Source organism: Bombus huntii, chromosome 2, assembly GCF_024542735.1.
Source record: "Bombus huntii isolate Logan2020A chromosome 2, iyBomHunt1.1, whole genome shotgun sequence".
NCBI lineage: Eukaryota > Metazoa > Arthropoda > Insecta > Hymenoptera > Apidae > Bombus > Bombus huntii.
Genome location: NC_066239.1, coordinates 18,285,644 through 18,306,458, shown reverse-complemented (window position 1 = coordinate 18,306,458; position 20,815 = coordinate 18,285,644). Strand labels below are relative to the sequence as shown.

The 20,815-nt window shown below is 27.6% G+C and overlaps 5 protein-coding genes across 8 annotated transcripts in view; 2 read left to right on the top strand and 3 right to left on the bottom strand.

Moving 5' to 3' along the window:
* The first annotated feature begins 1 nt into the window (after window position 1).
* On the top strand, window positions 2-5,232 carry LOC126878257 (uncharacterized). 2 transcript variants are annotated; one of them, XM_050640848.1, is made up of 10 exons: window positions 2-2,748; window positions 2,818-3,047; window positions 3,120-3,336; window positions 3,426-3,578; window positions 3,661-3,825; window positions 3,896-4,081; window positions 4,168-4,342; window positions 4,428-4,771; window positions 4,844-4,980; window positions 5,037-5,232. In XM_050640848.1, exons 1-10 carry the CDS (start codon window positions 7-9, stop codon window positions 5,185-5,187), a joined length of 4,500 nt encoding a protein of 1,499 aa, XP_050496805.1. In that variant the 5' UTR covers window positions 2-6; the 3' UTR covers window positions 5,188-5,232. The 2 variants fall into 2 exon arrangements, with proteins under 2 accessions (XP_050496805.1, XP_050496806.1); XM_050640849.1 differs by lacking the exons at window positions 4,428-4,771; window positions 5,037-5,232.
* Window positions 5,233-5,350: 118 nt separating this feature from the next.
* LOC126878263 (ATP synthase subunit g, mitochondrial-like) lies at window positions 5,351-6,188 on the bottom strand. Its single transcript, XM_050640856.1, has 2 exons — window positions 6,038-6,188; window positions 5,351-5,685 (listed from the first exon to the last, which is right to left on the bottom strand). The coding sequence occupies exons 1-2, from the start codon at window positions 6,075-6,077 to the stop codon at window positions 5,426-5,428; spliced, it is 300 nt and encodes a 99-aa protein (XP_050496813.1). The 5' UTR covers window positions 6,078-6,188; the 3' UTR covers window positions 5,351-5,425.
* A 402-nt stretch (window positions 6,189-6,590) lies between these two features.
* Window positions 6,591-8,971, bottom strand: LOC126878262 (tubulin-specific chaperone C). Its single transcript, XM_050640855.1, has 3 exons — window positions 8,804-8,971; window positions 8,294-8,516; window positions 6,591-7,978 (listed from the first exon to the last, which is right to left on the bottom strand). Exon 3 carries the CDS (start codon window positions 7,813-7,815, stop codon window positions 6,787-6,789), a length of 1,029 nt encoding a protein of 342 aa, XP_050496812.1. The 5' UTR covers window positions 7,816-7,978; window positions 8,294-8,516; window positions 8,804-8,971; the 3' UTR covers window positions 6,591-6,786.
* Window positions 8,972-10,652: 1,681 nt separating this feature from the next.
* Window positions 10,653-18,529, bottom strand: LOC126878259 (WD repeat-containing protein 26). Its single transcript, XM_050640852.1, has 11 exons — window positions 18,078-18,529; window positions 17,450-17,686; window positions 16,673-16,832; window positions 16,422-16,592; window positions 16,057-16,230; window positions 15,631-15,816; window positions 15,295-15,561; window positions 15,065-15,210; window positions 14,769-14,977; window positions 14,451-14,645; window positions 10,653-14,349 (listed from the first exon to the last, which is right to left on the bottom strand). The coding sequence occupies exons 1-11, from the start codon at window positions 18,089-18,091 to the stop codon at window positions 14,294-14,296; spliced, it is 1,815 nt and encodes a 604-aa protein (XP_050496809.1). The 5' UTR covers window positions 18,092-18,529; the 3' UTR covers window positions 10,653-14,293.
* An 872-nt stretch (window positions 18,530-19,401) lies between these two features.
* LOC126874390 (protein expanded-like) overlaps window positions 19,402-20,815 on the top strand; it is a 122,364-nt gene continuing 120,950 nt past the window's right edge. For all 3 annotated transcript variants that reach the window (XM_050636366.1, XM_050636375.1, XM_050636383.1), the window contains exon 1: window positions 19,402-19,846. The gene's annotated coding sequence lies outside the window, so the exon portion shown is untranslated. The remainder of the gene's footprint in view (window positions 19,847-20,815) is intronic.

The window sequence follows — 20,815 nt, the reverse complement described above, 5'->3', positions numbered from 1 at the left end:
AACAAAATGGATCTGCATGAACGCTATATGCATACTTCAACAATAGATTTTTCAATCTTGGAATTATTAGACATTGCATTCAAAGATGACCCATTTTTATTGCTACATCGTTTAAACAAATATTACAATGCCGAAATACTAAAAGACAATTTATATGCAAAGCAATTACATACATTTCGAATGATATTATGTTATGAATATCAACTTATATTTGATACAAAAAAGAAACATTCTAAAGCAGTGTCAAATGATTTATGTTTTAAAATTATAGAAACTACTTTATTGGAGAAACAAAAATTACAAAATTTTATCGAATATCCAATTTTATACGATATTATAATTTTACGATTAACGCTTCACTGTGATGTACAGTGTATTGAACAACACTTGATAAATTTTCAGAAATCGAATGCTGATACCTTGAATAGTAATGAAAGTAAAATTTTGTATATGAAAATACTAGAATGCTTTTTAGAATCGTTACAATTAAAGAAATTTCTATATAATGACTTGGAATCAAATCTACTGAAACGTTTTAATTCTTTGTACCTAAAAGATATAATATTATGGTTACAAATGAAAGAAAATAAGGAATGGCAATTATTTGCTTCAATTTTCCCAAAATTAATAAATACCTTTGATTCTGAAAGTATTTTCCCAGCTGTATGGAATTGTATCTTAAATGAATTAGATGATTTGAAAGATTTATTAAGTGCACTCAGCATTTTAGTAGATATATATTTCTCATTAAATTTAAAAGATAAGAGTCTTATACATCATGATCTATATTGTACAAAACAACTATGGTTATTAATAATGAAGAGCTTAAAGTCTCCTATACAGCAGTATCGTAAACAAGCGTTATTTATAATGAAACGAATAACTTGTTTTATGAGTACTATAGCTGAAAGTGATTTAAAATCGATAGAGTACACAATTACTCCTTTCCTATGCAATCAATCTATTAAAACAGAAATATCAATAAATGACATTAGACAAAATTATTTCTTGATATTAGAAGCATTGGAAGAAAAACAACATCATCTAATATTACCTGCATTAACTCATTTACCAATTTTGGTAAAAGGAAGTCAGGAGCATGCTGCATGTAACAACTGCTTTAGCAACATTTGGTTACAACTAAGTTTTGAAAGAATATTATTGCATGAAAATAATACTATAGTAAAACAGGGAATATTGTATGTTTGTAAATTACCTGCTCTTTTACATGATGATCAGTTTGTAAAATTATTTATACATGTTTTAAATAATACATTTTTATATGAATGTCAAACTTATCAACAAGAACCAGAAATATTAAACAATATTGTAACATTATTTATACATGTAAAAAAGGAACAAGTTGAATTTTTAAATAAAGTTCTTCAAATAATGAATGAAGAAACATGGGCTCCTATACCAATATTTTATATGATGAAAGTTTTAAGGACAGTTTCAAGTCAAGTATTAAATTATTGGGAAGATGATCAATTAAATATAATTAAATCTTTAATTCAGAAAAACCAAATGCATTCTCATATATTAAGAATTGCATTTCAGATTGAACTTCTAAAAACAATTCCTCTCTCTATAAAAAAAATTAATGATTTGAAAATTGTAATGGATATGTTGTTAGAATTTCCTTTAGAAGAAATTTTCATAAGAAATTCATTTTTATGGAATATTATAATAGCATGGTTGAGAGAAGTATTAGTAAAAGTAGATGCAATAAATTTTATTAAATTTATTTGTAAAGAACATCCATGTCAAAATTTGCATGTAAAATTCAATCCTGCAAAATTTGCTCTTATTGTTATAATGTTTCATGATGCAGGTCTAATATTACAACAGAAATCATGTCCTGTAGAAGGAGTACTCAATAATTGGCTATCATCACTGAAAGGGATAGCTACAAGACCTTATGCAGATACTGCACATATTTTTTATATGATAGAATTTATGTCATATTTACTTAATTTAAGTGACGTAGACACACAGGAGAGCATTATACAACTGTTCACTTTATATATTAATGATGCATTAAAATTTTTACTTAAAAGCAGCAAAAGCATACCATACAAGTTTAATTATGAAGAATTAAACAGATATCTCATTGCAATTACTTCAACTCTTAACAATGGAAACTTGCTTTTAACAAAACAGGAAATTTTACATTATGTTGAGAAGTTCAAAAATGATAGTATAACTATTATTCAAAATATAAAACAATATACAAACATGCATTACATATATGCTTTATATATCTTACATTATACTCAAAATGTCTTATGTACAAACCACACTTCATTTTATTTACAACCATTATTAAATATCCATGATATTCACATACCTAGTAATGATGAATCTGAAATAGAACTGAAAGGGAAGATAGCATCAGATTGTTATGTATTACTTGCTAGACTTGTAAATCAATTTTTAACGAAAGTAGAAATAAAATTATGGCCTCAAAACATTGACTGGATTAAAAGTATTTCCTATTTATATGAAATGGGAGGAAATGAAATTATTCCAGAAGTAGCACTGATATTAAAAACAATGGTTAATAAGGGAGCAATAGGGGATCTAGAAAATAAATTAAACTTGATATCTATTTTCACTACATGTTGGAAAACCACTTTGTTGAGTACAAAGAACAAGATTTATTTTCTAGCAATAAAAAATCTTATAGGAGTTGTTATAAACAATAATTTTTTGGTATTACCCAATATTAATGATTTTGTAGACAATGTAAGATAGTAATATATTTTTCAAGAAATGAATCTCTTCTTGTATATTAAAATTATTTTTAATTTTTAGTTTCTTAATCAACTACTGGAAGAAAGTAATAATGTGCCAAAACTGAAAAAATTTTTATTAGATGAAATGAAATTTTTAAACACGTGCTGTTTAAAAAATCTACAAGATGCACTATTAGCATGTCTCCTTCATGGACATGTACTTCGAAAAGATAAACAAATAGAAAATCAAGTCTATTTATATATTACAAAAAATTATCATAGCTATTACCCACAACATATACAAATAATGTAGGTACTTTTATACTCTTTAATATTATATTATATATTCATTTTTTATTAATATTTTAACTTCATTAATAGAGATCATAATAATGATGCTAATGTTAGAGCAGCTTCTGTCATTCTGCTACATCAGATAATTAATGAAGATAGAGAATTTGGATCAACATTTCTCCCAAGTATTTTACAGAGATTGGAAAAATACAAAAATAAACGATATTTCAATCATTCTTACATACATAAAATAAAGCATCGAATTATGCAAACTTTATTAATAATACAGCCAATTTTAACTAAGGTAACAAAATATTGTATGTAAATTACGTATCATTTTATTTTAAATTGTAGTAATAAATATAGTAGGAAAAACATTTAATTCATCTACAGGATAATACTGTAATACTGCAAGAATTTCTTTGTAATTTAATACTTCTGGAAAGTAATCAACATAGTGTTCGAATAATGCAAGAATGGATATTAATAAAAATTTTTGTGGAAAATATAGAATTTCATGATAAAATCTGGGAATTTTTTGAGAAGGTATTTAAATAAGTTTTGTGTTTCTCTTGTGAAATTGTTTTTTATTAATATAAGAAGTCCCTAACTAATATAATATGTGTAGGGTATTAAAACACGTCCAGGATGTGTTAGTTCCATAATGTGTATCATTTACCATGTTTCCAAACTTCTACCCAAAGATTCCCAAAGCAATTTTATTTTAACGGCACTCAATTATATTACCCGTTGCTGTTTAGGACAACAATATAGTATGCGTCTTTACGCTCAGGTAAATTGTATTATGTTAAGTTATAAACTAATAAAAAATTATAATCATATTAATATTTTGTTCACAATAGATTATCTTTGTAAAATTATACAAAATATTGGAAGAAATGAATTTTGATCATGCAACATTACAATATAGAGGATTATACAATGCCGCAATTGCAACTTTGAAAGATGGATTAGCAAGAAATTCAAACAAAATTCAGGATGATTTTTATCTTTCTATTTTTCATCCTATACTGAACTACACCTTACAAGTAATATTAAAATTACTATTTAAAATTATTAAATAAATAAATAAAAATAAAAATATATTTAAATAATGTTTTCTTTCTATTTATAGACAATTTATTATGAATTACCTCGATTGACTGATATGGATGCAAGTGAATGGATAAATCCACATTTGTTCAAAAATTTGAATTTTGAAGAATTTAATGGTCATTCTCTTCAGCTATATAACAGAAATACATCATTATCAGATACTAAAACATCATCATTTTTAATCAAATCCTCAGGTATTTTATAAACTATTATGATTATACTAATTTCTAATAATATGCTTCATACATGTAAAGAATACTAAATTCCTAAAATTTAAAGAAAAAACAGGTGGTATAGAATCATTTGGAAAAAACGGTAATGTGGAATTTGAAGAATTGAATGATATTCAAAAAAAAATTAATCCTCTAATGTCTACCAATTTGTCACATAGTGATATTTTTCCAACAATCAGAGAATCCATTTCTCATAAGAGAATATCAGATGAAGATGGTCTTATAGTTGTAGCATGTCTTGTTAGTCGTACTCCAAACTTAGGAGGACTTGCTCGTACTTGTGAAATTTTTAATGTAAAAGAATTGGTTATTGCTAATATGAATCAAATTAAAGATAAGGAATTTCAGAATCTTAGTGTATCAGCTGAATATTGGATAACTATTACAGAGGTATATTTTATATGTACAACATTTTAATACATACAAAAAAGGTTTATTGTAACCAATTCATGACCATTGTAGGCAAAACCATATGAACTATGCAAATACTTACTGAATAAAAAAGATATGGGATGGTCTTTGGTAGGAGTAGAACAAACAGCTAATAGTACAAATTTGTTAAGTATGAAATTTGAGAAAAAGACAATTCTTGTTTTAGGGTAAGTAATTATAAAGTAAATAAATTCATATGAATAATAATAAATGTCATTTATAGAAATGAAAAAGATGGGATTCCTGCCAATTTGATACCTTTGTTTGATACCTGCATAGAAATACCACAAGTTGGTGTAATACGATCATTAAATGTTCATGTTAGTGGAGCAATATGTATATGGCAGTATGCAAAACAACATATATTAATATGATCCTATTTTTGAGTATAATAAATAATTATATAGTATAATGTTTAATATTCCTTTTTTTTTAAATAACACATCTTTTATGAAACTTAGCAATGAAATAAGAAAATATTTTAATTAAATAATATTAATGTTTATTTATAAAATTAAAATTGAATTTATATGTATGTATATATATATATATATATTTATTTGAATAACTATTACACAGAGATTATATCCCCATATGAATGTTAATACATTTTTATACGTTATATCCTATAAGATGTCGTTTTCCAATACATTCTCCTACGAAGAACCAACATAAAATTTCAATTCCAACTAATGTATTTAGCCAAGCTTCACGTACTGTGAGATCAAGATATCGTTTATTTTTAGCAGCACTGATTATATTGGAGATACCATTCCTTATGGCAGGAATGTCAGATATCTTTGGCGGAACTAATTCTACTTTTCCATAATATACAAGATTCCTAATAGCAGGCTTGGTTTTTGTTGATAACACTGCAATGAATACATGATTATAAGTAATAATTATAATACATTTTATTTATATTAATAAAAGATTATTAACGATTGACAGTAAAATCAACTGGAAATATATATATCTTACATAACCTTGAAAACATTAAGAAAAATATTTCTGACAAATTATGTGCCCATTAATGATTTATTTAAAATTATTCTGGAATTTCAACGACTGAAGTATGATCGTAATTTAAGATAATAAAACAATTAATTTTCTTTTATTTTACAACGAGAATATTTGAGTTATATAACAATCAATTTTTATCAGCAAGTTATAATTAACTTTACGAAATAAAATAATTATAATAATTAAGCATTAAATACGTACCTTTAGTTATTGCTACAATCTCTCCAATAAGTTTCGACATTTTTAATCACCTTTCTTTAAGCAACTTTCTTTCGAGAGGAACCACAAGACCACAACCGTCTCACACCCTATAATTCTGTACAACCCCCTTTGCAATTGATAATTCTGTCATCTAGCGGTAATTTTTGGAATTATAACTTAAAATTATGTACATATATAATAGAAGATAATAGATACATACACATACTAAATACTATACCATGGACTGCAGCCGAATACAATTATAAAATTACAAACGAAACGTAGAATTTTATCTTTATGTATCCTTTATCGTTATGCAGGTGAAAAAATGATTAGAACAATGATATTGAGCAAAAACTACTATGCTAATTTTTTCTACTTTTATTAAAATATTTTTATTATTGACATAAAATTTTTATTAATATTTTCATGTTCAAAATATTAAACGCTCTCATTTAAAAGTACATTACATAGGAATGTTAGGAATCATATATGACTTATAGATCATTAGTTCATCTTTAATTTAGGATATACTAAAATTAGTTGTATGATATGTAATTCACAAACAGCAAGTTTATTAAACATTTTGTAAGTATACAAAACACTTACATACAGTATAATTTCTGTGAAAAAGCGGAGTATGCACATAAAGAATTTATATAACAAAATAAGTATCTATATATAATATTAAAAAAATGGTATTTTGAGAACTGAGTTTTAGACATTATGACTTATTTTATTTATATTTATTAATCCCAACATTTTACACGCAATTCAGGCTCTAGAATGCTCCAATTTGGTGAATGTTTTTCGTTTGATAACCAATTAAAGTCATCAACGCAATTCCAGTTATTTATTTTTGGATCAAGTCCAGCTAGATTAAAGTGATTTGCTTGATCTTCGTAAGACCAATTATAAGGTGCTACACGTATTTTTGTACAATCCTCTATAATTGATCTACTCGTAACATGTAAATAAATAGTACAATCTGTTGAAGAATGTAGTCGAAGTTGCTGACACGCAAAAGCAAATACACATTCACTACAGTCGTGTGCAAATACAGATGATGTTACTGGTCCAACTAATACAGTACACTCTTTTAAATTTACCATGTGTAAGGTACTAGGTGTGCCATAAATTCGTACTGTACAGTGAATTAAATCGGAGAGTAGAATATCATTTTTATTCACATTTTCAGCATCCAAAATTAATTGTTCATTAACTTTTCCTAACAACATTACTGCACTGTCTCCATATTTACTTGATAATTTATGATTCTGTTTTGCAGAACCATTTACAATTCCTTCTGATATCTTCAAATCCTTTAAACCATCTGTCATATCGTGTGTCTTGTCAGATGTTTTCTTTACAACTCTTCGGTTCTTAAAACCAAATTTCTTTTTAGGTAATAATGTCACTTCTAATTCAGAAGCTTCATTTTCTAGTAATTGTAAATTTTCTTGTGCTCTTCTAATATCATAAACTTTTAAAAACATCTTTGATTGCGATAAGTAATTCTTAAGTGTCTGAATTTCTTTATTTATTTTATCAAATATCCCAGGAAGAGCTGGTGTGGGAGCACTGGGTGCATCATCTAACATTTCTTTAATTTTCTTACATGATGAATAAAATGTGTCCTTAAAATAACTACTTTGTTCAGATTCAACAGCCAATGATTGCCTTTCTTCTCTCCGTCTTTCAATAATGTTTTTCCTTTCACGATCTCTTTTACTAATACGATCTGGTAAACTACCTTCTATTAGCGTAGGAGAATCCATATTGCACTTTTAACGTTATTCCTTTTTAAATTATGTCTTTATTTCTAGATTATATCAACTTTGTATATTATATCCTTGCTGTTTTCAATAATAAATTTGTCTTTACCAATAGTATATTTTAGTAGGGCTATGAATCTTAAATTTAGAGGCTTGTAGATAAAAACTGAAAATTACAAAAAAAATATAAGTAATTAACTTACATTAATAAAGGAGCAATTATCATACGAAAACATTTATTAAATATTAAGTTAATAAAATAAATATAAATACAAATATATAAAAATTATTTACCAAATCTTGAAAGAATATATATTAGATTAAATGATAGAATTTATCTATATAATTCCTCTCAATATATTTTCTTTTTTAAAATAACATAAATTATATCTTTTTAAGAGTTGATAAAGTAATAACCAATCATAAACAAACCTGTCAAATATACTCTACGTATGATGCTTATATCAGAGCATACAAATACCTTGTTTTTAGGAGTATCAATTTGTGAAGAATATCTTAAAACATCACTACCTATTAAGAATGGTGGAAGTTTTACAAACTCCGTAAAATTTAATTTTCATTTTGTTGCTGTTGCCACAATGCAAGATCCGACAATTTGGTACTTGTGTTACGTACTTTGCTTTCAAGCGAGTAATAACCGTCTAGCAGCACTGGACAATGCTTAAATGCAAAATGTCTGCAACCTAATATTTATAACATTCATTTCAATAATTGTTTAGATGCACTTACAAAAATTTGATCAACTGTCTAATATAATACATTGTCTTTTTTCAATAGCACGAACGGAACTTCGATAAAATGTATTAAATCTAAATTATGATTGTAATGTTTTTCTTATGTTTTTCTTATATGATTTTCTTATGTTTCTTAACATTTTGATTGTTACACGTAATTATGTTAAACTATAACTGAATGAAAATAACCTAAAATATAAAAGAATCATACAGAGTAACGTATAGTTCATATATACCTTGGAATGTACTTAAAGAATACCACAATATTACCGCTCCAAAGAAACATAGACTTTCAGACACAATAAATATTTTTACTGGAGAAAAAGTCCTTCGTGGCGGCTTGTAAAGCATACTAGCTAACAATACGATTTCCTAAAATGGAAATTATCAATACGGCAAAGGACGATAGATATATTTTTCGAGATATCGAAGGATTTCGATAGGGATAGTAAGTAAAGCAATCTTATTTTTACTCTCGTTATGCAACTCTCGAAAGAAGTTATACTGTTCGATATATTCTTTCGATATAAAGAGCGGAAAATTTAAAGTTACACGAAACATTTGTTATTTTAATAATATACTAAATTATTAATAATGACGAAATAAAAAACATATTAGTAATATTATCTACGATAAAAATTACGTTCTATATAATGTGATAGGTGTAAAACTATATATAAATTTTATCTAACATATTAAAGAATTTTATTATAATCAAATATACAGCAAGAGACATGTAAGATTGCAATCTAAAATATCTCCATTGTTTTTAGTGGTATGAAAAATATTTAAAGGAGGAAGTGTTTAATTTGAAGGGACAAATAATACAATAATCACTTTCCGGAATTATATGATATATAAATTCAATTATACTACCCTTAAACGGAAAATTTCTAATAAAATATATTTAGGACAGCGATTTTAAACTATACAATTGAAATTTTTATCTTATAGATACAATTTTAAGCAGTTATGTAATTTTTATAGAATAGTTGAATTTGTTTTAAAATATACAAATATCTTCGAAGATACAATTTTTATATTTACTTGCCCCTTCAGATCGAATATTAAATAAAATATCTTTAAGTCCTCCCTTAAAAATTTTTGTGCATTACCAAAAATAGTGTTCCTATTTTAAGTGACCCATCTTATTTATTGCATAAATAATAATAATATTATAACATTCTACTTATTTTTTTGTATCTGTTCATCTATCGGTTATGATATAAAATCGATTATAAATCTATTAACAGAAGATGATGTACAATATAAAAGCATTTTGTCAATTCTTATATTTTGAATTAAATAATTGTAATAGGGAAGTTGTGGTAGTATGTAAAATTTTGTTCTGCCTTACTTAGGCCTTCTTTAAAAAATGTTTTGTTTTGATAGATTGTTACTATATAGGATGCAGCCAAATAACACGTACAAGTGGGCATGAGGTAATTTCTTGTGAAAAATAAGTTGAAAATATAGAATACAATTTTTTCGTCCGACTCTTAGTTTCCGCGAAAACTTAGTATGAAAATATGCCAAATATGTATATTTGAAATATACTTAAAATAATCAGCTGGAGGTAAATTTATATGTCAAAGTAAGTAAAAAAGTGCAATAAAATTTTTCTGTGTAAGACTTTATTTTCAAGAAGGTAGAGATTGAACATGTTGAGAAAAGGATCGATCTAATATCATATATTTTCAAATTTATTTTTCTCAGAAACAAAGTCTTGTGAAAAAGTTTCATTCTACATTTTCAAATTTTTTTCACGTATACTATTCTTCTGTCGATTACTTACTCCTGTCGAATTCAAAACTAGCCATGTTCAAGTATACTTGGTAAATTTTCAAATTTGATGTTCTTGAAAATGAAGCACTGTATGAAAAATTTTTATTCTATATTTTCTCCTTATTTTTCCATCAGGCATCACCTCATGCTCGCTTATATATGTTATTTGGTCGCATCCTACATATGGTATTTAAAAATTAAATATTGCATAAAAAACATACTACTATATATATATATATAAATATATAGTAATATGTTTTTTCACATTTCGCTATGAATATACAAATAAATTTGAAAATATTAATGCAGAATAATATATTATAATAAACTTTTTCCATAACATAACATTTCATGTATAAAATAGCGATATAATTTAATAGTATACACGTTAAGTTAGAAAGTGCAGAACATTGTACCTATGGAAACAGCCTAATATAAAGATTGTAGAAGAATATTTATTATACAGCTTTTCATACATAAGCATAGATAAAATATATATGTAAATGGGAAATGTGTATTTTAAAAAATCATTTAAGAGTGCATCTGCAAGTAGTGTTTGTCATATATATAGCAATAAAAAAATAATTATTAAGATAACTTTTCTCATAATTTGTACAGGAAATGATGTAATTTCTTTTTATTTAATTCTTTCTATATATCAAGTATTTAAAGTTAAGCACAAATTCTGTATCAAAATTTTGTTTAATTTTAGTATTATTAATGCAAAATTATGATATTAACCTATTATTAAATTTATTACGATTCGTTTTAACCTGTAATAATAGAGTAATATCTCACTAAAGCAATTTGTTACACAATGTAGATTATATTTTAAAAGATTAAGAAGTACATATTCGTTTTTAAAAATTAGAAATGTCCATTATTCGAAAAATAGGAAATATTCGTTATTATACATACTATGCATAAACAAATTCTTATTCACACATCTATTTGACTCTTCATAGTTTATTTAAAATATTTTCGGATAAATTATAAGTAAAACAAGCAGTTAACTCACGCATTATTGGCCTCAAATCATACAATTAGTACCTAATATTACGCACTTTTAATATAACATATCTATACTAGACATTTTAAGAACAAACACACACTGCTACGATAACAAACGGCAGTTTTTCCCCATAAAACCATATATTTATCATTTTATGTACATATGAGATAAGAAATTAAAATCTAAATGTTTAAGAAATATAGCCAATAATAATATAATAATAATAATAATAATAATAATAATAATAATAATAATAATAATAATAATAATAATAATAATAATAATAATAATAATAATAATATAATAATAATAATAATAATAATAATAATAATAATAATAATAATAATAATAATAATAATAATATAATAATATAATAATAATAATAATAATAATAATGTACATAAACAAGATTCTTTAACAAGTTTTACTTCCTTGATAAGATGAATCATATTATAATTTAATTATATTAGCTTTCCTAATAAACAACTCCAATTGCACTGTAAAAACGCAAATCGTTATGTAAGATATAGTTTATGCTTAAATATATATTATCTTTTTGTAGTTCTTTTTAATTTTGTCAAAATTTCAGTACATATCTGGTCCAAAACTATTTAAAAATTATATATTATGATCCAACATAAAATAATACTGCTCAAAAAGTAGCTATTTACTTGAATTATTCATTTTATTCTGTCTATCATAAATCAAACTTCTAAGAAGGTTATTTTTTTCAACTTTCAAGATTCTATGAAAATTTTTTGCCCCTTATTTAAGTCAAATAATTTAAATAATTTAGTTTTTATGCAAATTTCTATATTTAATTTGTCAAACATGACATATTTTATATATCAAGTTGTTGTACACTAATTTTATAGAAAATAAGAATTCTAATAACTTTCCTTATTGTTTAGAATAGTAATATTGAAATATTTGTCAATAAATATAAAAATACTTAATTATATGAGACAATTATTAACACTTTATTAGTATTCCAAATAACCGAAAAGATTAAAGACAAAGATATTTTTGATAGAATTATGATGAAGACGTATGTTAGATTTGAATTCATAACTTACTTTTAAGCAAAATTAATCGCTTATTGTTTGTTATATTGCAAACTATACCAAATTATGAAAAAGTCCTGGAAACTTTTAATTAGATTATTAAGTGCTAAGGCACCACAGGTAAATGCAAATGATAATAGTGATTGGTATTATATTATCTCACTACAATTTCAGGGGCATAAACTACAGACATTTCCTTTGCATGTAAACTTCTCTTGTTATGTAAACATGTTTGTAACATTATTTGTTCTGAATGTATTTGTACACACATACTCTACAACTTCTGATACTGTGAGACCTCCAGTTTGGTTTTCATTGTTTGATAACAAATCCAACAGAGGAAAAGTAAGTGTTTAAATATTCTTATATTTTTATTTGTGATTATATTTTATAGTATATTATTTAATGTTACCATATTATAAAAAAAAGAAAGAATTTAATTTACATTATGTATGTTTTTTTTGTTTATTAGTAAAGAAATTATTTTAAAAAGGCAGAGAATGACAAATCGTATAGTTTGCTATGAATAAAACAAAAATTGATGTGTGAAGTAAAAATGTAATAAGTATAGTGTTAAAAGATGCTGTAATGTTACATATATTCAAAATAACAATTATTCATAGCATATGTCTTTAGTTTTGATTTAAAATTTCTAGATATTATTATAGTTATAAAAGATAGTTATTGTTATTTTGTAATAATAAAAGTCAAAATACTAGTAATAAATGAAATGCGACATATACAGATATTTGATTTATATCAAGGAACTAATGTTTTAAAATAAATGTTCAAAATCTATGTTATTCTACCAATGTTATATTAAAATTTTTATGAGCGTGAAAATATTAAGGCAAATATAATATTTATAAATTTTTGACATTCAGTGCGTACATTTTAATAATATAAAATCACAGTACTGAATAAAGGTACTAATATCAGGATTCATGCTCAACTTTCACATACAAATCGAGTTTATTTCTTTTTATACTAAAATCGTTGAATTTTTAATTTCTGACTCATTTTGCGTCAATCTGTACGTCTCATAACAGAGTTCAAACTGTTTATAAACTTCATAATTTATCTCACTTAGTCATCAAATTATTTACTGAAATTAAATTTCTCTCCATATAATATTCGTATTACTTCTACACTTTTAATGATGATTTACGACATCTGTATACAATTTGAAACATACAATATTAATGTAAGATGGCAGTTACATATATAGTGAAAAATGAGAATGATATCACCCTCATCAATGATTAACAAAATTAATTAGAAATTCATTAAGCACGAAATTGTTATTTACAGCTTTTTATTTTTAGAAAGATTAAATCTGACACAGTTTCTGTCAAAACAAGGTTTCTTTTTTTGATAATAGTCTCACGAAATCATAAATTTTATATCTTGCTGCAATGTTTTTTACTTTATGCTTATTAATGCACATTAATTTTTCTCTTTACATCAATGCTACGGCGAAATTTGTTGAAATTCTATTTTGTCACAACTTATATTAGCCAACATATATTATGCTGTTTTTGTTTGCAAAAATTTACATTATTAATTCATATTGATAAATCATTTAAATTTAATTTTGACAAACAGGTAAACCATAATATTGTATATAAAATCTGGTAATAAAGAAAAGATTGATTCTCAAATAACTCCTGATTATTAGTTGTTTAATGAATTAGCATAATGCTAACACATCTCTCTTTTACTCTCAATAGTAGTCATTTACCCAGACTTACAGTAATGAGGCATAAAGAGATAGCTGCTGGGGCAGGAAAGAGTCAGTATGACAATCAATATGACAGTCTTTTGAACACCATGAGGTCATGGGAACACTGATATACTGTAGTACGCTACGATACCATTTCATGCCATCCACTACCATTTGAGGAGTTACTTTCTAATGGAACTAAAATTTAAGTACATAGATTAAAGTCAATTGTTTTCATTTAAAAAGATTATTAATATTTTTATAGATAGCTTTGATAAAACAAAGTTTAATACACTTACCAGTCTTGTCACTATCAACTTTTTCTGGAGAAGATGACCTCGGCCCCCATATTCTCACTGTGCAATCATCTGATACAGAAGCCATCATTTGGTGATATACTGGATTCCATGAAACACAATTTACTGTTCTACTATGTCCTGTGAGAATTGCTATAGGTAATTCCCTTTTGATATGCCACACATAGACTTTAGTATCTATAATAGGAATAGTTATAGAATAATAGGACAAATAATAGAAATTAATATCATTATAGAAATGTTTATATAATTTTTACTTCGGAAATGATATAAATAAAATATTTTTGTTAAATAATTTACCTTCACTACCAGATGCAACAAAATCTTGATTTACACCACCAAAACAACTATGGATTGTGAAATGTCCTTGAGTAACACCTTGAAAACGTCTTACTAAACATCTATCTTGTAAATCCCAAAGATGTACACCCTGATTGGCCACATTAAGAAGTGCAAGTCGATCTGCTTTATCTACACTAAAGGACATCAAAGGATGATCTTCTTGTAATCTATAATATTAAATATTTTAGTTAATATAATACCCTTCTATTATTCTCTACATTACATTATCCATAATAAAGCAACTATGATTTTACATTGTGAAGTCACATAATTCGTCAAAATTATATCCCCGAATCCTATGATGCGAATCAGCAGCGAGGACCGTTTTTCCATCATTTTTACACCACAGACATTTTACTCTAACTCCTTCCCATGATTCTGAGACATTACCTTCAATATCCTAAAATTTTGTGTTCAAATATTTAATGCATTACTTCACTAGCTTAATGAAATGTAATATGTTAGAAATTAATTGATATGTTACAAATTGATAGAACTGTCCACGAAGTCCTCCAGCTACAAATTTACGTGAATCAGGATACCAAGCACAAGCTGTAAGTGAATCATCAGTACTTTGGGTTACTGTTGCACGTAGTTCATAATCAGGTGGGTCAATACTCCAAAGCCAAAGCTCTGGACAATCTTCAGGTCCACACGCAATTAAAAGGCTGCTATCAGGACTCCAAGCAATTAGTGCTACTCCATAAGTATGACCCTCTAATGTTTTTCTATGAGTTACTCTCAATGTTTCCTATTTTTAATATAACATCGTTACTCACTCAATCAAAATTTATTTTGTTATATTTACTAATTTACTTACTGGATCAACATCCCAAATAATTACAGTCATATCTTTAGAACCTGTAGCTAGTTTACGACCATCAGGAGAAAATTTACAATACCACACTTCATCACAATGATTATTGAGCACCTGTAGAGTATGGCACGGGAACTGTTCTTTGCTACAGCTGTGGTCCACAAGCAGTGACACATTTTCTAAACTTGCCTAATTTACAACGGACATAAAATCATAATTGTATTAACAGTAAAAAAGTTGAATATATAAATTTAAAGACGTATAACGTTTAAAAAAATTTTGCTCCTTTTTTAATTTTCAAAAATAGCAATATGTCATTTAAATATATATCCTAAATGAATAAAATGATATCCTTCATAAAACTATAAAGGAAGATTTACTCTTTATCTCAAAAATTTTAAATACTTAAAAAAAGATAATAAATATTACCTGAGTATGTGTTACGTGGTATGTACATTGTTGATTTTGCATTTCCACAGCTTGACACAAAAGAGAATGAAGGCGACGTGGTGGTAACATAATGGAGGGTGGCAGATATTTCTGTAGTCTATCCATTAAAGCAGCCCTCGAGACTGCACCTTTGCCATCCCAGCCTGCACGTGTCTGTTAACAAGTGTCTATTTGCTAGTGATCAAATTTTCAGTAACAGGTTAGTTTCAGAATATTTCTATATCCATACAAAATTCAATCTTTGAAAGTTCATTAGTACATAATTGATTAGCAATAAAATATTTAACACACATTTTATTATATATATTTCTGGAATAGAATATTACTAGTAAAATGTATAATACCTGTAATTCATCACGTCCACTGCACATCATAAATGCAGATAACTGGTGTACACGACCTGTATTATGCCCTAAAGGTGTAAGTTCATTGCGTAAGACATGCAATGCTTCCAGTACTAATCCTTCTTCTAAGTATTCTAAGTATTTTTGTTCTAGTAACAAGAATTTCATCTCCTATGAATGGATAGTATTAATGAAATATGTGTGTATATGTTTAATCATATTTAAAATATTCTAAATGTGAAGATATTTACTACTAGACTTTGATTTGCTCCATTTAAAAATATTTTAAGTTCACTAAGGTCGTGCTCTGCCTTTGTCCAATCTCCATCCATAACATGTTGTCTAAATTTTGCAGCAGCTGGATGATCTAGACGACAACCGGACTCTTGCATGAGAAGATCTGCTGTGCGACTAAAAAAAGATGTTTCATATGGTCAATTTAATATAGTGAAAGATTGGCTAGTATTATTTAATTTTATGAAAAGTCTACTTTTATTTAGTTTCAAACGAGTCTTTGTTACAAACATCTATATTTTTTAAGTATATTGCTACCATCTGAATAAAACATAATAACATGGTAAAATGGTAATGATGCTACTAATAATAATAGCAATAATAATCTATTATAGACAAATACAACTTATGCATACATAATGTATATGTCTCTGTTTTAATGCCCACATTATAAAGCAAATATAACTTGCAGATACTGCTGCCTATATTTCAAGGTTCTATAATTAGCTTTCTCCCACCACAGAGTACGTAGTCCAGATAGGTTGTGATACAATACTTCTGATAAATGCATACAAAGAAAACTTAAGAAACAAAGAAAACTTTCAAGAACAGTTACAATAAAGGAACAAATTCATGAAGATTGAATTGTGATACTTCGTATTTAACTAATAGCATATAAATTACATAAACAGTTTTATGAATCTTAATCATAACATATATAAAATGACCTTTTAAAATCATTCTTTATCACTACAATTTGGGAATATACAGAAACTAAATTGAAAGTTACATACTTCAGTCCGACTGTCTTCAAATGTTGTCCAATAAGTCTGACAATATCTTGATTGGTTTTGTCCATTATTTTTGGCGGTCCCAAATTCTGATTTGTTTCTCCATTAACACTATTGATGTCATTATCCGATTCCGGTATCATGTTGCCATTTGCATGAGGTCCACCAGAGTCAGCTGTTGAACCATTCTGCTGCAGCCCGGAGGAAATGCCACCGTTTGAAGTCTGCTGTTGCATTATGCTGTCATGCACACGGAAATGTTACCCGTGATGACAATAGTAGTCCGCAATATTAACAAGCATGTGTACTAATGTTCTATCTTGACTTAAGTGTCTCTTCTTTTACTGTTTTGACTGTTTTTAAATGTTTTTTCTATCATAAGAACTTTAAAATGCTATGTGTACAAAAGTGTACATGTTTATGTACAAAAATTTTATGACTATTCGATGAAAGGATTTCAATAAATAAGAAAACCGTTTGATAGACAGCACATATGAAAGGAATCCGACGTCGATACGTCTTGAGATTCTGCAAGGAAGAAGATACACGTGAGAGCGTCATAACGAAGGGGGTAAGCCCCTTCGTGTGTTGACTACGCGCTCGCGATGATCTAGGGCCCTGTTTGCGTTACCGATAGTTTTCCATCTCAGGATCGGTGTGGTGCTCGTCCGCTGGTCGTAGAGTAGTCGGGAGAGAACTACGAGACCTTTTGCACGGTGGCGGAGCGAGTCCACCGTCGTCTGACTCGCTGCTCGAGGCCAGGCTTATGCGCGTACCGCCCCGTTTTTCACACGATTATTGTCCCTAAGATCGTTGGTGGGGCTGGGGCTGGAGCACGCACGCAGCCACGGTTGCGTTGCACGGAAAACTCGTAGCCTCCCCCCTTTTTTCTGCTTCTTTTCTTGATTAATGCGTATGCCGTTTATCCCGTCGGACCTGCTAACCGACGATCAGAAAACGAAGAAAAACAGAATTCTTGCACGCCTGCCAAAACGGATACGAACAATGACTGTTACACAGCTGATACTTGTTTAGATCGTCGTTTACGTCACACTGTGATCTTTGCAGATAGTTCCGCTGACTATGGCGCCCACTATGTCCGCTCAGATATGTTGCTTTTCTAAGCTTATAAAATCTCTTTTGCTTATAATTCCCACAGTAAGATGGAAGCACTTATCTACTAAAATATTGCTTAGCGGGAAATTTAATGTACATTTATATGTCGGTTTAATTGTCTATTTAAATATAAATAGATAAATAAATTAGTCATATAGCATCATTTTATTAATTCTTTTACGTATTTCTATTATTATTTTCTAATACAAATCGAAATGAAAGTTTATTTCAGTAATATAAATTGTTGTGCACCAAAATTAACAGTTGATTACATAACACACAAACACACACACACACACACACACACACACACACACACACACACACACACACACACACACACACACACACACACACACACACACGATCTATTATTGATTATTATAAAAAAGTATATTATACTATGTTATAGATATATAATTTACACATAAGATAACGTTATAAACAAATTTCGACATTTTAAAATTTACTTCATTCTAGTAATATGCGAAATGGAAAAATATACTTTCACATATAAATATTATTAAACACAATTCTGTCAAATATTTTAATTTACTCTATAATAATAAAATACTTATTATAATTACAAAATATTATCAAAATTTGTAAAATAAATTTAACGTAATTATGATTTACGTAATGAATTATATATGGAACTCCATAAAATTTTTATAAATTGAGAAGACATAGTTCATTGTGTACTATATTATCGATAAATTTAAAATAATTCATACGATTCGCGTAGAGTTTTGTAGGGTACAAGTTGATTCATCTGTGTTAGGTTAGTTTGTCGATTATGGGAAGTCGGCGTGTGCCGCTAGTCAGTCAGTCGCCGGCCGCCGGTGCAGTATGTTGCAATGGTGTTTTATAGAACTTTTTAAGTTTTGTTCTACAGAACTGTGTCCTAAATTTCTATAAGCTTGCACATATAACAATTACCAGAAAAGTTGACGAATTTTTAGGAATAAGAATGTCGTTCGTGGTAACGTCAGAATGTTTTTTTCCGCGGTTCGATTAACGTGTGAGAGAAAAAGAGGAATTCGTTTCATCCGCGTCGAAGTTCAGTTCACGTGAGATCACTGAATCTCGTGTAAGCGGCAGCAAACGTGCGATTTGTGTTGTGCTGTGCATTTTTAATATCCTTACGGAAAAAGTGTTTATTCGTTACGTCCACCTGTTGCGCGCCCAAACCAGGCTTCTTTGTGTTACGTTGGATTAACCGGATTACATGCACTATCGGGATGTTCTTTCTGCTAACATAAATCATTAGGAACGAAAAAAGAGGTAACTTTCTCACACTTTTTAATTTTATGCTCGTGTGATCGAAATTAAACGTTTTGTGGTTTTCGATCACGGTAATCGTTTTTTTGTACGCTTGTTTTAATTGGCAACATGTTTAAATAATGGCCGCCATTTTTTTAAAGCGCGGGCGATGAAAGTGGAATGGAAAAGTCGTATTTAAAACAGAATTTACATGGATAATATGCGATGTTTCGATGCGTGTTTCTTGTCTATTCATTAATGACATATTGATCTTATGTTAACAATATCTATTATACTTTACTATGGTTTTCGTTATTAATGCGTGATGTGAAAGATTTCCATCCTGTAAAAATTCTTTCCATGTGTAGTTATGCGTAAGAGACGAATTTTCATATGTTTTATATTTACTTGATAAAAGGTATATGATTGTGATCGTTATGTATACTTTTTCGCTAATTGATTAATTATTTTCTGTGAAATTAAGAATATCCAAGTAGCAACTTTTGCAAATACTATGTGTTGTCTATTGTATTTATGCAAATAAAATTGATTTCTCTTTTTATTATTTTTTATAATCCGTCAGAAATATTAATCTAATTTAGATAGGACGTTAGGTTTAGGAATTTTCTGAATTTTTATTATTTTCAAATTTATTCGACCAAGTTTGTAACAGTTGAAACAATAACTTTATGGTGAGTGTTTTTTATACTAAAAGCTCACTCACGTGTGATATTTACATGTAATGAATTTTCTGTAGCGGATATATACTTTTAAATATATACATGTAACGAGTTCGTGTATGCACATTTCGATGACCACCGTACGACGGCACGTCGCCGAGTGGAATGAGATGACAATGCGATGAGACTGGAGAAGGGAAAGGTGCCTCGCAACTAGTGATGGCCACACAATTGTTTCCGAGGCAAACTTTCGAGTAATTAGCGATACAAAAATGTAAATCAGCTTAACAATATTATTTAAATCCAGGAA

Excerpts from the sequence above, each read along its gene's own strand:
- LOC126878257 (XM_050640848.1), top strand. The coding sequence starts at position 7 with ATGGATCTGCATGAACGCTATATGCATACTTCAACAATAGATTTTTCA. Across the intron at positions 4,343-4,427 it reads ATTTTTAATCAAATCCTCAG|AAAAAACAGGTGGTATAGAA; the intron begins GTATTTTATAAA and ends TAAAATTTAAAG. Across the intron at positions 4,981-5,036 it reads AAGACAATTCTTGTTTTAGG|AAATGAAAAAGATGGGATTC; the intron begins GTAAGTAATTAT and ends TGTCATTTATAG.
- LOC126878259 (XM_050640852.1), bottom strand. Across the intron at positions 15,817-16,056 it reads ACCACGTAACACATACTCAG|GCAAGTTTAGAAAATGTGTC; the intron begins GTAATATTTATT and ends GTTGTAAATTAG. Across the intron at positions 15,211-15,294 it reads GTGGACAGTTCTATCAATTT|GATATTGAAGGTAATGTCTC; the intron begins GTAACATATCAA and ends ACAAAATTTTAG.
- LOC126878263 (XM_050640856.1), bottom strand. The coding sequence starts at position 6,077 with ATGTCGAAACTTATTGGAGAGATTGTAGCAATAACTAAAG. Across the intron at positions 5,686-6,037 it reads GATTGTAGCAATAACTAAAG|TGTTATCAACAAAAACCAAG; the intron begins GTACGTATTTAA and ends TATTCATTGCAG.
- LOC126878262 (XM_050640855.1), bottom strand. The coding sequence starts at position 7,815 with ATGGATTCTCCTACGCTAATAGAAGGTAGTTTACCAGATCGTATTAGT.